This window comes from Candoia aspera, chromosome 2 (assembly GCF_035149785.1).
Source record: "Candoia aspera isolate rCanAsp1 chromosome 2, rCanAsp1.hap2, whole genome shotgun sequence".
NCBI lineage: Eukaryota > Metazoa > Chordata > Lepidosauria > Squamata > Boidae > Candoia > Candoia aspera.
This window is the reverse complement of record NC_086154.1, coordinates 246,524,528-246,540,701: the sequence shown is the minus strand read 5'-3', so window position 1 is coordinate 246,540,701 and position 16,174 is coordinate 246,524,528. Positions and strand designations below refer to the sequence as shown.

Genomic DNA, 16,174 nt, shown 5'->3' with positions numbered 1-16,174 from the left:
GAAGGCAGAGCTGACAACGCACGCTTTTTGGGGGGCTCAGCAGGCTTTTTCCTGGAACCCAATTTCATGAATGAAAAAAAAGCTTGCAATCACCTCAACTGCTCTCCTGAACGCCGTCTTGCAGCTAGAAAATCACAAATAGTTTGTAACCATCCAGTAAGAGACTACGGGAGGTGGGGGATGTCACCATTTCCAAGCCACATTTATAGTCTTAAAGGGACATTAAGTTGAGCCACCCCATTTCTAAATCACCCTATATACAGGACACTCTGGTGAGTGTCCAAGCCACTGTCCTGGATGAGACCCAGAGCATCCAGGAGTACATCACTAAGATGGCCCCTAAAGATGAGCTGTTGAGAATGCCTGAGGCAGCAGCAGACATGGAAGGAAAATCAAGCAGAGGAAGCGCCATGGCAAGACAAGACTCTGCATGGGATGTACCACTGACGGATAGGTGAGGTGGCTGACCTTGGGAAATCCTACCAGTGGCTGGAAAGGGCTGGACTAAAAGACAGCACTGAGGCACTGATCATAGCAGCACAAGAACAGGCACTAAGCACCTGATCCACAGAAGCAGGGGTCTACCACACTAGACAGGACCCGAGGTGCAGACTGTGCAGAGAGGCCTAAGAGACAGTCCAACGCATAGTGGCAGGGTGTAAGATACAGGCAGGAACAGCATACACTGAATGGCACAACCAAGTAGCTGGCATTGTGTACAGAAACATCTGCACAGTGTATGGGCTAGATCCTCCCAAGTCCAGATGGGAGATTCCTCAGAAGATTGTGGAGAATGACAGGGCTAAGATCCTGTGGGACTTCCAGATCCAGACAGACAGGCAGGTACTGGCCAATCAACCGGACATCGTGGTAATAGAAAAGGACCAGAAGACAGCAGTGGTGATAGATGTAGCGGTGCCAAGTGACAGCAACATCAGGAAGAAGGAGTATGAGGAGCTGGAGAACTACCAGGGCCTGAAGGAAGAACTAGAGAGGATGTGGAAAGTGAAGGCCAAAGTGTCCCAGTGGTGGTAGCAGCACTTGGGGCTGTGACCCCCAAGCTCGGAGAGTGGCTCCATCAGATCCCAGGAACAACATCAGAGCTCTCTGTCCAGAAGAGTGCTGTGCTAGGAACAGCTAAGTTACTGTGCAGAACCCTCAAACTCCCAGGCCTCTGGTAGAGGACCTGAGGTTGATGAAGACACATACCATCCATAGGGGTGAAAAGGGAATTTAAAAAAGTTTTTTATTAAGTTTATGTACCCTGAGAGGCTTTCTACATCAGCAGACTCTCTTGGTGCTTATTATTATTTCTGGATTAATTTTTTTTTTTTTTAAGTTTTGGCTTGTTTTCCTGTTTAAAGATTAAGGAGGACTGAGAATAAATAATTGCCTCCCTGCTATCATTTTTGTACTGAATTTGAAGGACTGAATATTTTCCTACACATTTGCCGTTTTGAATCTTTAGCCTTCTGTTCACTTTCCCTGGGACCTGCTTGTTAGTGTACCTTCTCTTGTGCCAATTTCAGTCCGAAGCTTTTTATTAACTCATTAACTTCTATCTGTGGGAGTCAAGTATCTAGGGGGCACCATAATCTAGTGCCTGAAACATGGAAGATTTCAAGGAGGATTTTTCAGAGTTCTGTTGTGAGTTTAAGCAGACTTTCAAAGAGATCTTTTCAGAGTGCTGTCAAGCTGTTCTGCAGAATATTCAAGACATTGGAGAAGAGATTATTTCTAAACTGTGTCACCTGGCTGAAGGTGTTATGGAGGAAGATTAAGATTTTGGCAAAGATGGAGATGCTTCTGCTGTCAGTGAGATCGAAGTAATGCCAGGCGAAGACTACACTTTGGTGTTGAAGGGGTTAAAGCGACAGTCTGAGCTGCAGATTACAAAGAAAGTTGTTTTTCTGGGGGACTGTTATGGCTTTCTGAGAGAATGTTATGGGAGAGAAGAGAATGTTTTGTGGGAGGTTTTTTGCTGAGAAGTCTGAGTTTTTAAGGGGGGCAGTTGGGCTGTCTGATTTCTGTATGAAAAATGCCTTGTGTGGCGTCCTTGGTGGTCTCTGAGCCTTGTTGTTTTCTTGCAGACATTTCATTGCCAGACTAGGCAACAGCTTCAGTGCAAAGAGGTAGCCTAGTCTGGCAATGAAACGTCTGCAAGAAAACAACAAGGCTCAGAGAGAAGCAAGGACTCCACAGTTCAACCCTGAGCTACAGATATTTGCTTTGATTAATGCCTTGTGTGTAAAATGGAGATATGTAAACATCTTGATATATTTCAAAGTGGGCTAAAAATTTAAGAATGCTTAAACCGATTGACAATGAGGTTTTTTTATGATTTTATATCTTTTTAATGATTTGGATTAAGATTTACTGGTCTCTTTTTAAGGTTTGTTTGATTTTTAAGATTTATAAGGTATCTATAAGGTACAATAATAATTGTTTGGTTTTAGGTTTAATAGGGTTAAGATTGTTGTAGTATTATTAATTATAAAAGTAGACAATGTATATGTTTTTATAGTTTGATTTATTACTGTGGACAGAAATATACCATTGAATAAATGTTGTGTTTAGGGGAGGGAAGCTGGTTTAGAAATCTATACATTTTTTTTTCTTTAACATAAGGGGAAGGAGCAATTATTTAGTAATTTCTACATGTGCTGATGGAGTTATTTATAGAAATAATGTGATCTTCGTTTGATATAGACTAAGGGATTGATTATGGAAATTGCTGTATATTCTTGTTGAAAGTTGGAAGTCACTTTATGTAATCTTTAAAATTCTTTTTGTGTTTCTCACTTTTTTAGTTTTTTTTAGTGTTTTTGCTTTTTTGTAGTTTTTATCTTTGCTTTAAACTTAATAAAATTCTTATTAAAAAAAAGAAAAAATCTGATTTTATACAAATTAGCTTTTTGTAACTTTGAATTGGTTAGATTTCTTCAAATTCCCTCTCCATTTACATGAAATAACTATAAACATGACAAGACACTATTTTCCAGATAGGTCTCGTTCCCTGCTACTCCATTATCTTTACAATGGGGTCCCCTCACCACTGCCCTGCCTATCTTTTCCAGATGGGAGAGAAGAGCCTAGAAATTTTGAGAAAAATTGAAAAAGTGCACACTAAAGTGCCAGAAATGATGCCTATAACACCAGTGTTGGAAGATGAGAAACAAATCTGACCAAACATGGATATGTGCACAAGTTCAGAACTACTCCATGGTGGTAAAGGAGGTGAAGCATACTTACTTACTGAGACCTTAATCAGCCAGTGGCCTTTAGGTTATGAATTTCCTACTGGGATGGGACAATCTCATGATCCCCCACTTTGCATTTGGCTGACAAAGTCACTCAGATCTGCTGTGGTCTTGGCTCTGCAGGGGCAGTGTCTTTGGTGGTGTCTAGGGCACTCTCACCATATTATCTGGGATTCCTTTTGGCCTGTGACCTCTGAGGTAGACAGGATACAGTCTCAGCTGTCCCATTACTTGTTTCTTGGACTCTTGCCCATTTTGGTTTTTATAGACACTAGGTAGAGTGGTGACCATCTGGATAAAGGAAATTGCTAATACCTCTTTATGGGAGGAGGAACTACCTTGACAAGGCCATCCCTAGCAGTCTTGGATAGCTATTGTACAGTCTCCTATCTCATCTTTTGGGGGAAGGTTGTCAAGATGATAATAGACCAACTTCACAGTATCCTAGAAGAAGCAGAGTATTTGGATCCTTTTCAGTCTGGATTCAGCCCTAGATATGGAATAGAGCATTGGCTATTCTCTTGGATTGCCTCTATTGGGATGTGGATGGGGACAGTGTGCCCCTCCTGGTTCTGTTGGATCTCTCAGTGGCCTCTAACACACTGATCTTGGTATCCTGTTGGGCCGCCTGCAATTGGGGATAGGAGTCTTGTTTTGCAGTGGTTCTGCTTCTTCTACAAGACTCAATTCTCTCTCCCCTGTGTTTTAACATCTATAGTAAACTGATGGAGGAGGTCATCTGACAATTGGGGATATGATATCAGCATGCTGGTGATGCCTAATTATACACTGCTATGCCATGCTTTAAGAGAGATGCTGTTTATGTCCTTTCTCAGTGCCTGGAAGCTGTGACGACTTGGGGTGACATTTACTCTATTGTCTCTTAACCAAGAAAGCCAGTTTCGTGTCACTGTTAAGGCATCGGGCTAGAAACTGGGAGACTGTGAGTTCTAGTGCTGCCTTAGGCACAAAGCCAGCTGAGTGAACTTGGACCAGTCACTTTCTCTCAGCCCTAGGAAGGAGGCAAGGGCAAACCACTTCTGAAAAACCTTGCCAAGAAAATTGTAGCGACATGTCCAGGCAGTCTCCGAGAATCAGACACAACTGAACGGATTAAAAAAAATATACAGAATTGCTGTTTGTACATTGGGGTTCGCTGTTGACACCAGTATTATCCCTTGACAGGCAGGCAATACCTATGAAGGAACAGTTTTGCGACTTGTGAATTATTCTTCTGGATTTATATCTCCTGCCAGAAGGCTGGTCATAGGTATGGCTAGAGGAGCCTATGATCAGCTCTGGTTGGTGTACCAGTTGCACCCTTACTTGCTGCAGGAGGACCTGGCTATAGTAACCCATTCCATCATTACCAACCAGTTAGACTACTGCAAATGCACTTTACATGGGGTTGCCCTGAAACTGCAACTGGCCCTGAACATTTTTTAAATAAGGTTACCACTGTACATCACTTGCATGTGAATTGCATGAAACAGGAGAAATGTGTTATATAAAAAGATTTAATGGAATAAAATAAATTAATGGATAACCCCATTCAGAAACTCTTGCAATTGTCACCTTGCAACTGCATTGAGACTACTGAAAACAGAGCTTAAAGAAAAAACAGCCAATTCATGTCATTAAGTGTTACACCAACTTGATGGCACATAATACAGCAATCAATTCATGTCCATACTGCACAAAGAGACCATGTTGGCTGTAATTGTACTCTTTTAAAAAAAAAAAACAACCAAGGCATTATGCATGATTGGTGCTAAACGAATTTTTTCAATGCTTAAAACAATTTCTTCATAATCTAGAAGCATTTAATTTCCTTGCTTTAAGATCCTTGAAGGCTAGTTGGCATCAGTTGTTCCAGTTCCTCGAAATTTCAGACTGAGTCACTATGATATCCAATAATGCGCTCCAGAGTGGTTCAAAATGCTACAGCAGGATTATTTTGGTATTTGCCACATTTATTTTCAGATCTATATTCCTTGTTGCAACATACTTTTATTTAATATTCACTGCAAATAGATCAGGTTCTGAGCCATCATTTGCATATGAAAGTACACGTACATTCATATCCCCAACCGACCAAAACACTTAACTGTTACCACAAACAAAGAGTTCTGTGTGGTGGGTGTTAGACTAGTAGCAGGAAAACTTAGGTTTTAGTCCAGGCTAAATCATCAAAGCTCACTGGTTGACTTTGAGTCAGTCGCTCACTCTCAATCCAGCTTAATTTATAGGGCTATTTTAGTGGGAAAAAAAATGGGACAAGGTATCACTGACCAACTGTTAAATTTGTCTAGATAATCTTGATTGGAATTGCTCTTGATGACAGTCCAGAACCTGCAATTAGTCTAGAAATAGCAACTTAATTGTCAAACAGCAATCATCATTAGGGACATAAATTTCAGTACTGAAAGAACTTCACTTGCTGGTGATTCACTCTGGACTTAAGTCAGGGTGCTGACTGATTTTTAAAGCTCTATTTACCCAGATCTGGGAAATCTGGAGATACATTCTTTATACTAGCAAAAAGGCCTATGCTATAATATTGTATAAACTGCATGCAAAAGGCTTTTGGACTTAAAATTAAAGCATATAGACTCAGCTTTTTTTTTTAACTTCTACAAAGTCCTATGGCCACCTGTTATTGCCAGGACTACTAATATGACAGATTTTCATTTAAATTGGAATTAAATCAGATAACATCTGGCTTTGACAGGGTTTTCTTCAGAAACACACATTTAGAATTTATCTTTTACTACTGCCACTGCAGTCCAATAACATTAATCTTTGGGAACTGTTTTAAGCACCAAAAAAGCACACATGCTGGAGCTCATTTGCTGCTTCAGTCCAACAGGATTCTGAGAAGCTTTCATTCCCTTCCTATGGCAAAAGAGTAAAAATAAAAAAGGTATAAGAAAATATCAGACCACAGTGAGAAATAACAAATTACTAAGAAAGAAACTAAGGTTAGTAACAAAAACATCTAAACACAACCCAGGGTTCTAACTTATAGTAAATCCCCTTCCACGGCTTTCTTAAAAATGCAGTTTTTAAAAGAAATCTTTTAAAAAGTTTTAAGTCATCAATGCAGATCTCTTATTAAAATTCTGGAAGATTGCTGCCAATCAAATAAGACAGAACTGGATTAAGTGGATATGAACTACTTTGGATTTCCATTAAAACAGTCACCAAAGGAAACAGAATTCTATTACAATAGCTTTTGGCTCAAAAAGTTTAGCTATGAATCCTTCCTAAGTCTTTGAACGCATGTAGCTCTAGGGAGACAAGGGATCTCTTTCCCACATTGTGGCATGAAACGAGACACCCATCCTCACCTCCTTACTCTGTGCTTATATAAAAATTATATTGTCAGAGAGATTCCTAGACTGTAAATGTTTATAAATCCTATTCATAGGTCTTCTGGATTTTTTTCCATATTATGAAATGTTCTAATGATACTTCATTTGGAATGCAATATACAATTTCTGTCACCCATCATGTAAGTTTTAAACTTTAAAATCCATAAAGTCCTCACTGAAATAAACAGGATTATGCATTTGTAATACATGAAGTCAGTGTATATATTCATTATCATTTTTGACAATACAGAGTAATTAGTACTATCCTAATGTGACAGATATTAAAATGTTTAAATTTATACACACAAATTTTGATAATGTAATTGTGGTTTCCCACACTAACCATTATTTTTCAATCAGGCAAGAATGTCACTTTATATAAATGCCCATGTTCTGTGATGATATGTATTTAAAGCAAAGGACTCTCTGTTCCTCTCAAAAAACAAAACAAAACAAAAGCTTATTTGCATTTTTTTGAATTAACTTAAAATGGGCAGGTTAGAAACTGCATTTAGTATTGAGACGTTATCTACTTTTGTCCTTAGGTGGAGAAGTAAGGAACTATGCATATAGGTAGTCCTCACCTAACGACCAGTCATTTAACGACTGTTTGAAGGTACAACATCCTAGGAAAGGGTGCTTTACGCCTTGTAAAGCACTTCTGACCATTGCAAAATGCTGCACCATCACCCTGCAGTCACACCATCGCAATCTTGGTACTTGGAAACCTGCTCACACTTGACAAGCGCCCTGCGATCATGTGATCACCATTTGCAATCTTCTTTGCCAGCTTCCCCGGAAAGTCAGTGGGGAACCTGGCAGGGAAGGTTGCAAGCTGCTGCTGCCTGCTAGAGGACTCCCTCTCATCTCTGGAGGCTGTTTAAAGAGCTCCCTGCAAGCAGGCACGAAGGAATCCTTTGGCAGGGTGCTCTTTAAAAAAAACCCAGAGATGAGAGGGAGCTGAGATCCAAGCAGGAATCTCAGTCCCTGAGCAGAGAGACACTCTAGCACAGCCTGTGCTGGGCCTCCTCCCCCACCCCCTTGAGGCACTCCGTGCTCCTTACCTGGGAATCTGTCTGCTTAACGACCTGCAAGAGCACTGATACTGCAGTTGTTGAGCGAAACAGTCATGTGCCATCTCATTTAACAACAGCTTCGCTCAACAACTGAGATTCCAGTCCCAACTGTGGCTGTTAATTGAAGACTACCTGTACTTCTTGATTCTGGTTTCATTGCATACAGACAGGTTCTTGTATTTTTCCCAGGTAAAGCTAAAAAATAATTGATCATCCAAGCAAATTTCAGTTACTTGCCAACACGTCAATTAACCGTGGCTCAATAAACTTGGATTTTTTAAGCATCTTGAGGACCATAATGACTGACTGCTGGCTCGCACTCAGCTGGTGAGTTCTAGGTCACTGTACTAAAGCCTGCTCAAAGGAATTGTGGGTGACTGGCACATAATATGTAACAATGAAAAAAACTGTCCAAGCAGTTTGCATTGCAAACACAACCCTGGGAGGTTGGCAGAGTTAAAACCATACAGCCACTGAACTAAAAAGAAAAACTAAAGACAAGGAGAACAATATACTACAGCAACCAAGGAAACCAGCAACTAACACACCTGGGCTCAACTTCTGTAATTCCCTGACCCCCATGCCTGGGAAAATAACCAGATCTTAATGGTTTCCCAAAAGGTCACCAGGATCAGTTCTAGCCTAATTTCGGGTGGTGTGGTGTTCCAGAGGGCAGGCACTGTGACAAAAAAAGGCACGCTTCCTGAGTCCTACAAGACATTACTCCCTAACTGATGCAACCCAGAGAATAGGATCCCACAGGATAAAAGACAAAAAATAATAATAGCAAGGTGCAAAAGGCACCACTTCCACATCATGTGTAAAGCAACTTAAAAGTACTACCTGTTATGTACAGTATGTGTAACATTGCTAGTTTTTACATGGGTTACTTAACCATGGATTTAAGAGACACAAATTATCTTTCTGACCACACACTGCTAAACATGCTTAGCTTTCTTCAACCCCTCATTCACCATTCAAAAGTTAAACAAATCAAAAGCAGGGAATATATTTACGAACTATTATCCAAAGATCACTGATCTGACTGCATGAACACATATAACACAGACTATTCTACTGAAGCAAGTTTTAAGAGATAACAAAATACACTAGACATTATGAAGTACATGTACCTCTAATAAGTGAGCCATAACAGCATAATGATAGACAGAATAATATGGGCACAAGAGAAACAAAATGTCCTTGAGGAAAATAACATTTTCAGTATCCTCATAAAAGCTGTCAAAAAAATCCAAAGAAGCTACTTGACCTTTTTTAGAGACCTTCAATATATTTTTTCTTCAATAACATAGAAAATAGGCATATATTTATTAGAACAGCAATAACAAAAGATGAATGTTGTCTGTCTAGATACAATCTGTGATAAATCCTTTTTTGAATTACAGCATTTAAATTAAATAATGACTGATTTCTCCATTGAATTTCATATTCTAAAACAATTTAGCCCCAATTTAGATTTTACAACAGCAGTATGAAGATGTCTATAGTAAAGTCCAGCAATCATTGCAGTAATGTCCAGAGAAATCACATGCCCTGTGTGAATAAACCCAGTATCTTTTTGCAATATGCCATTTGGACCCTATATTATTTTGTCAGAAGCTTATGTTAACTGCTGTTCTAATAAATATCATTCTCATTTTTTTCTCATATACAGAACTATACCCATTATTTCACCCTGATTACAAATTACTTCAGAATTTGCAGTTCAAAGGATGTGTGAATCCTAACTTGCAGTACTCTAGAGTCCAACATTTTATCTACCCAAAATTGTACCTAAAAGAAACACTGTTCTGCCATTCACTAGTGAGGAATTCCAACCTGCCTCCCAGAAAAAGCATGATGGAAAGGGAAATACAGTCCTGCTCATCTGTTTGGCCTAAGTAGGAGAAACTATAGTTTATTTCTTTTCCAGAAAGAACACATTGCTGTAAAAGCAGTTCTGAGACTGACAAGATGTCCATTCTGAGCTCTACAGTATATTTGTATTATTTTAATACATTAGTATTAAAGGAGTATGACTGAAATATGCAATATAAATCTGTTAAATAAATAACAAGCAATGAAATAACAGTCACAGTAAATACTAACACATAATTGTTTTATGTTTAGATAGCATGTTGACAGGATATTTTGCTATAGATATGTATATTTTAAGTTTAAAAGGAACATATATATTCCTATAAATTAACTGAAACATCTGAGGTTTTCAAAAATGTCACTATGATGACAGTTCTGACTGCCACCTTGCCTTAAGATCCACATCTAATCAGCAGAAATCACCTTGCCTGTGGAGACTGTCAGTTAGGGAGGCCTTCATGACTATCAACAAGCTCAGGCAAAGGAAGCCTATTTCCAAGTCGACTGACTCACCAAATCAATTTGCAAGCTGACTGTAGGAGGGGAACAGAATGCCTTCAGAAAGACCATTGAGATTTACATAGTGCCAGCATAAGCGCTCAAATGCTTAAATGCTGCTAACAGCCCATCTGCAGCAAGCTGACATTAAACAATGAACCTGAAATAGGTTAAATTGCACAAACAATCTAGGGTGGAGAGAATAACATACCTGCCAATAACCTAGCAGCTGCTTGTTGTCCTCATGCTCCCCCTTCCCATGTGTCAAGACTACCTCAGCAAGCAACTCACCAGAGTAAAGCATCCTCCTCCCATAAAACAATACCATGACTTTCACTATTTGCATGGCAGACCTTTTTAAAAAAAGAAAAAAAGAGAGAGACACCTTTTGCCTTTCATCATGCCACCCAGCCTTCACATTCCCTCCCTTTTCAAAAGGCCCAACAAATACCAACTTATTTTAAGCGGGTAAAACGCCATCCCATAACCAGAGGGAAAACACAGAGCACAGAGCTTATTTCTTAAGAGTCTTGCAAAAACAACAACACCCGCCCCACACCCCCGTAATGGAACGGCAGAGCCCTATATTGAGGAACTAATCTACTCCACAAGTCCGCTTCACGCACCGCAACCAGGCTGAATGAAATATTACTCACAGGGATGTGACCAACCCAGCTTAATCCTAAGTAATGGAGGAAAAAGAGGAGGCGGCCGGGGGTCATTTGTTCATTGGCAACCTTTCCATCCCCAAAGCGTCCGCGCCCCGACAAATGGAGAAGCGGCTGGCCAGTGCTCTTGGGCGACCCTCCCTTCTCCCTACGGGAAACTCCCCGGCGAGCCTCCACCCTCAGCCCAGACTCCATTCACTCCCATTCTGAAAATGGGAGCCGGCAACGCGAGACGCAGCGGAGGCTCCCGGCCCCGCCGGCCCTCCGTTACCTCGGGTGAGATCGAGGGGGACGTTCTCCTCGCCGCTGTCGTTCCGGCCTGGAGGGGAGAAAGGGGAGACAAGAGCAGAGCTTCAGTTAGAGATGGAAGCCGCACCGGGGCTGTCGAGCAGCGGGCTGAGGCAGGGGCGAGGACGGGGCGCCCGGAGAAACGCCGCTCCCTTGCCCGCCCGCCCGCCCGCCCGCCCGCCACGGTCTGGGCCTAGGCCAGGTTCTCCTCACCTCGGATGCGGAGGTGCCTCAGCGAGCGGGCGCGGAGACTCACCGCCATGTTTACGGTCCCGCAGACACAACACCGGAAACCTTCCCCGATCTCGCGAGAGCGGGCGGAGGGGACGCCGCTTGACTTCGCCCGCCGGACGCGGCGCTCGGCGTTCTCTCGCCCGGCAGTCCGGGCGGGGCGGGGCGGGGCGGGGCGGGGCGGCGGCGCTGGGGGCTCCCGGAGGGCGGAGAGAGCCCGCCAGCGCTCAGCGGTGCCTCGTGGGAGGATGCCTGGAAGGGGCCAAGACGGGGCCGGGGAGCGGCAGTGCCGCCGCCGCGCCTCCTTTTCCGCGGCGTCTGCCTCCTCGAGCCAGGTGGCAGGGCCCGCAGGACCTTATTTACTAAGGGATAGTAATAGACAGTGTGCGCGCCTCAGTAGGATGTGTAGCTTGTGTGTGCGCGCGCGGATAACTTAAGCGTCTCCGTGTACCAATCTACTTTCTCTCTGTGTGCCTTCCGGTCACTTCGAGTCCATATATAGTGTATATTTGGGTATATGGTTATACAGTATGTGCATGTGTGTTTTATATATATATATATATGTCTGCATGTCTGTGGGGTTGTGTGTGTGTGTATGTATGTATATAAAAGCTGTCTGCATGTAAATTATGCATTTGTGTATAAAAATGCATACCTGTGGCATATGCAAACATCCACTTGTGGCATAATACCACAAATAGGGTCAGCGTAACTAATACTTTGTTTTCTTTCTGGAACATTTTTTAAAAAAATGTATGTAAGCTTTCTAGGGGTGAGTGGACGTTTTGGATACCTGTTTTCTCTGTACAGGTGGTCCTTGTTTAATGACCATTCCTTCAGTGACCATTCGAACTTAGTGGCCTGAATGAGTGGTAGTTAGAGCTGTCACAGCATCCCTGCGGTCATCTGATTGCAATTCAGGAGCTGGGTGGCCGGCTTGCAATTAATGATGTTGCAGCATCCTGCAGTCACATGATTGTTATTTGTGATCTTCTTTGCCAGCTTCCTATAAGCAAAGTCAGTGGAGAAGCCGGCAGAAGGTGACATCCTCACTTAATGAGGATTTTACGTTTCTCTTGGATTTTATTTATTGGATTTTATTATAATTGTTTTATGTGATTTTAATGTTTATGTTTTATGGGGAATTTTATTGTAAACCGCCCAGAGTCCCTCTTCTGGGGGAGATGGGCAGTGGCTAAATATGAGTAATAAATAATAAAAATAAATAAAAATAATGACCCGTGATTTGTTTAACCACGGCAATTGGAAGTGCCAGAATTTCCGTTGCCCCAGTCATGTGATGTTGCGATTTACAACCGCAAAAGTGACAGAAATTCCAGTCCCAATTGCTGCTGTTAAGTGAGGACTATCTTTTCTCCAGTCACTTCAAGAGGTTCAGGCCAACAACTTGTGTTAAAAAATGCAGGAGGGTTGTCTGAATGTTCTAATTATTCAAAAGAACAGGGGACATAATCTCATTTGGCTTAATGTCTGGATAAAGCTGCTCCCCCACACACAGACATAGTGTACACCTCACATTTATCTTGCCTTTCATTTGGAAGGTCCAGGTGGCATAGATGAGAGCTTCTCATTTTATCCAAGAGTGTCAAGAATGTTGGGTGAGCAGAGGGGATGGAGGAAAATTGAAGCTGGATCTCTCTCATTCCTGATCCAACTCCTAGTGTAACTACTACTCTAATAACATCCTAATAATTTCATATTCTTTCTCACACAGACACATTTTCACCATTCTTGTACCTCCATCTCTGGCATTGTTTACTTACAGATCCGTCACATATTCATGCTGCACGGTTCAGTGGAGGCCCTGGCTGCTGCCTGGAACAGGGAAGTGGCCGGGGCCTTAGGATCGCGCCTGTGTGGCCCCTCTTGCCTCATCCAACCCGACACTCCCCGTGGTTCATGGAGGAGTTGAGAGTTTTGAAGAGGCTTAAGAGACGCCTAGAGCGCCGCTGGAGGAAGACAAAGACCGAATCTGACTGAACACAAGCTAGGGCCGCTATTAAGGCCTACCTTGTGGTGGTAAGAGCGGCGAAATGGCAGTATTTCTCAGCTCTTATTGCATTCGCAGATTGCTGTCCAACGGCCCTGTTTAAGATCACACGTACCCTTTTGGGGAAGGTGGGCCCAGTGACCCACCTACAGGGCCGTGTGGAAGAGTTTTCTGAGCATCTGCAGGATAAAATCAGTGGGATCCGGTCTAAGTTGGACTCCATGCGTGAAGCAGGGTCTGTGGAGATACTGAGGGAATGTTCTAGCCTTGTTATCTGGGAGCAGTTTGATCTGGTTGGACCCGAGGAAGTGGACAGGATCCTCCGGATTGTGAATGCCACCACCTGTTATTTAGATCCATGCCCCTCCTGGCTGGTGAAGGCAGCTTGGGAGGTGACATGTGGTTGGGTCCAAGCAATGGTAAATACATCCTTGAGTGAAGGGGTGTTCCTGGTTGCCTTTAAGGAGGCACTGGTGTGCCCCCTCCTCAAGCCATCTCTGGACCCAACTGTGCTGGACAATTTTCATCCAGTCTCCCACCTCCCCGTTTTAGGGAAGGTGGTTGAGAAGGTGGTGGTGTTACAACTCCAGAGGGTCCTGGAGGAAATGGATTATCTGGAACCCCTTTCAGTCAGGTTTTAGGCCAGGATATGGGACAGAAACTACATTGGTTGCACTTATGGATGATCTCTGGCGGGAGCGGGATGGAGGCAGTGCATCCATCCTTGCTCTCGACCTCTCAGCGGCTTTCGATACCATCGACCATGGTATCCTTTTGGGACGGCTCAGGGAGTTGGGGGTGGGCAGTGTAGTTCTGCGCTTGTTCTCCTCCTCCCTCCAGGGCTGGTCCCAGTCGGTGGTGATAGGAGAGGAGAGATACGACCCTTGACCCCTCCATTCTGGGGTGCTGCAGGGTTTGGTTCTCTCTCCTCTCTTGTTTAACATCTATATGAAACCACTGGGTGAGATCGTCTGTCACCACAGCTTGAGGTATCATCAGTATGCTGATGATGCCCAGTTATACATCTCTATCCTGGGTGAGGTAAGTGATGCAGTGACTGCCCTTTCTCAGTGCCTGGGGGCTGTGGGGGTCTGGATGGGGAACAACAGGCTTCAACTGAACCCTGGTAAGACCAAGTGGCTGTGGGTTGATGGGGCTTCATCTTCTGGGAAACTGTCATCTTTAGTTCTGGATGGGGTGGCACTGCCCCAGACAGACTCAGTGCATAATCTGGGGGTTCTCCTGGACTCACCACTCCTGATTGAAGAGCAGGTGGCAGTCGTGGCCAGGAGGGCCTTTGCACAACTTCGGGTTGTGCGTCAGTTATGCCCGTTCCTGGATCGTGAAGCCCGAACAGTCAGTCACGCCCTGGTTATCTCCCATATAGACTACTGCAACGCGCTCTACATGGGGCTACCCCTGAAGAGTATCTGGAAGCTTCAGCTGGTCCAGAATGCAGCCGTGCGGGCTATTTTTGGTGCACCTAGGTGGGCACATATAACACCGTTGCTGCGCGAGCTGCACTGGGTGCCAGTTTGCTTCCGGGTCCAATTCAAGGTGTTGGTTATTACCTTTAAAGCCCTACATGGCATGGGGCCAGGTTACCTGAGGGACCGTCTCATCCCCATTACATCGGCCGGCTCCACCCGATCATCCAGAGGGGGCATGTGGCGGACCCCGTCCATAAGAGAATTTCATCTGGCAGGGTCCAGGAAGCGGGCCTTCTCTGTGGTGGCCCCCGCTCTCTGAAATATCTTGCCCCTGGAGGTGAGGCAGGCCCCTTCACTCCTGATGTTCCAGAAGGCCCTGAAGACCCGGTTCTGCCGTCTCGCCTGGGGCGGGAAAGTGAATAACCATTCTTGGGGATGGCTCGCACCCTAGAGTCCCTCCCACCAGCCTGGATTTTACATTTCTCTGGGATTTTATTTATTTATTGTGTTTTATCATAATTGTTTTAGGTGATTTTAATGTTTATGTTTTATGTGGGATTTCACTGTAAACTGCCCAGAGTCCCTCTTCTGGGGGAGATGGGTGTGGCTAAATTTGAGTAATAAATAAATAAAATACTCCTTCACATACAATGTTCATGTAGTCCCTCCTCATTGTATCAGTCTTCGTTACACAAATCCTTTTTGCGCACACATGATATTAGTTTAATACTGTCAGGTATTGCCTCTGAGAGAAGGAAGATAGATGCTTTTGAACTGTGGTGTTGGAGGAAAATTCTGAGACTGCCTTGGACTGCAAGAAGATCAAACCAGTCCATACTCCAGGAAATAAAGCCAGACTGCTCGCTTGAGGGAGTGATATTAAAGGCAAAACTGAAGTACTTTGGCCACATAATGAAAAGACAGGACACCCTGGAGAAGATGCTGATGCTGGGGAGAGTGGAAGGCAAAAGGAAGAGGACCGACCAAGGGCAAGATGGATGGATGACATTCTAGAGGTGACGGATTCAACTTTGGGGGAGCTGGGGGTGTTAACCGACAGGAAGCTCTGGCGTGGGCTGGTCCATGAAGTCACAAAGAGTCGGAAGCGACTAAACGAATAAACAACAACATTGCTTCCAAATGGCTTTGTGGGTTTTGACCTGTATGTTGTATGTTGCAGGCAGAATTCCCATTTCTATGAGAAACTGATGCTCATAAATATTCAATAACATCTCTAAAACCAAGTGAATGATTAAGGAACACTCATTTCAGTTGATAAAAGTTGGAAGTCTCAAAATTGGTAGGCGTAATCTGTTTATCACCATCACATAATAGATTTGGTAATCTTGGAGGTTACTTGCACAACCAATCCTAATTGGTGTGTTCTAATGAAATTCTAACGGCGTTCCGAGTCGTCATGCTGGCCACATGACCCGGAAGTGTCCTATGGACAACGCCGG

General features: G+C 43.5%; 1 protein-coding gene across 2 annotated transcripts in view; it reads right to left on the bottom strand.

The window, feature by feature from the left end:
• Positions 1–11,391, bottom strand: part of RICTOR (RPTOR independent companion of MTOR complex 2) — a 72,486-nt gene extending 61,095 nt beyond the window's left edge. For both annotated transcript variants that reach the window (XM_063295730.1, XM_063295732.1), the window contains exons 1-2: positions 11,256–11,391; positions 11,026–11,073 (exon numbers count right to left, since the gene is read on the bottom strand). In XM_063295730.1, the coding sequence (XP_063151800.1) occupies positions 11,026–11,073; positions 11,256–11,304 (97 nt within the window). In that variant the 5' untranslated portion in view covers positions 11,305–11,391. The remainder of the gene's footprint in view (positions 1–11,025; positions 11,074–11,255) is intronic.
• Between the last annotated feature and the right edge of the window lie 4,783 nt (positions 11,392–16,174).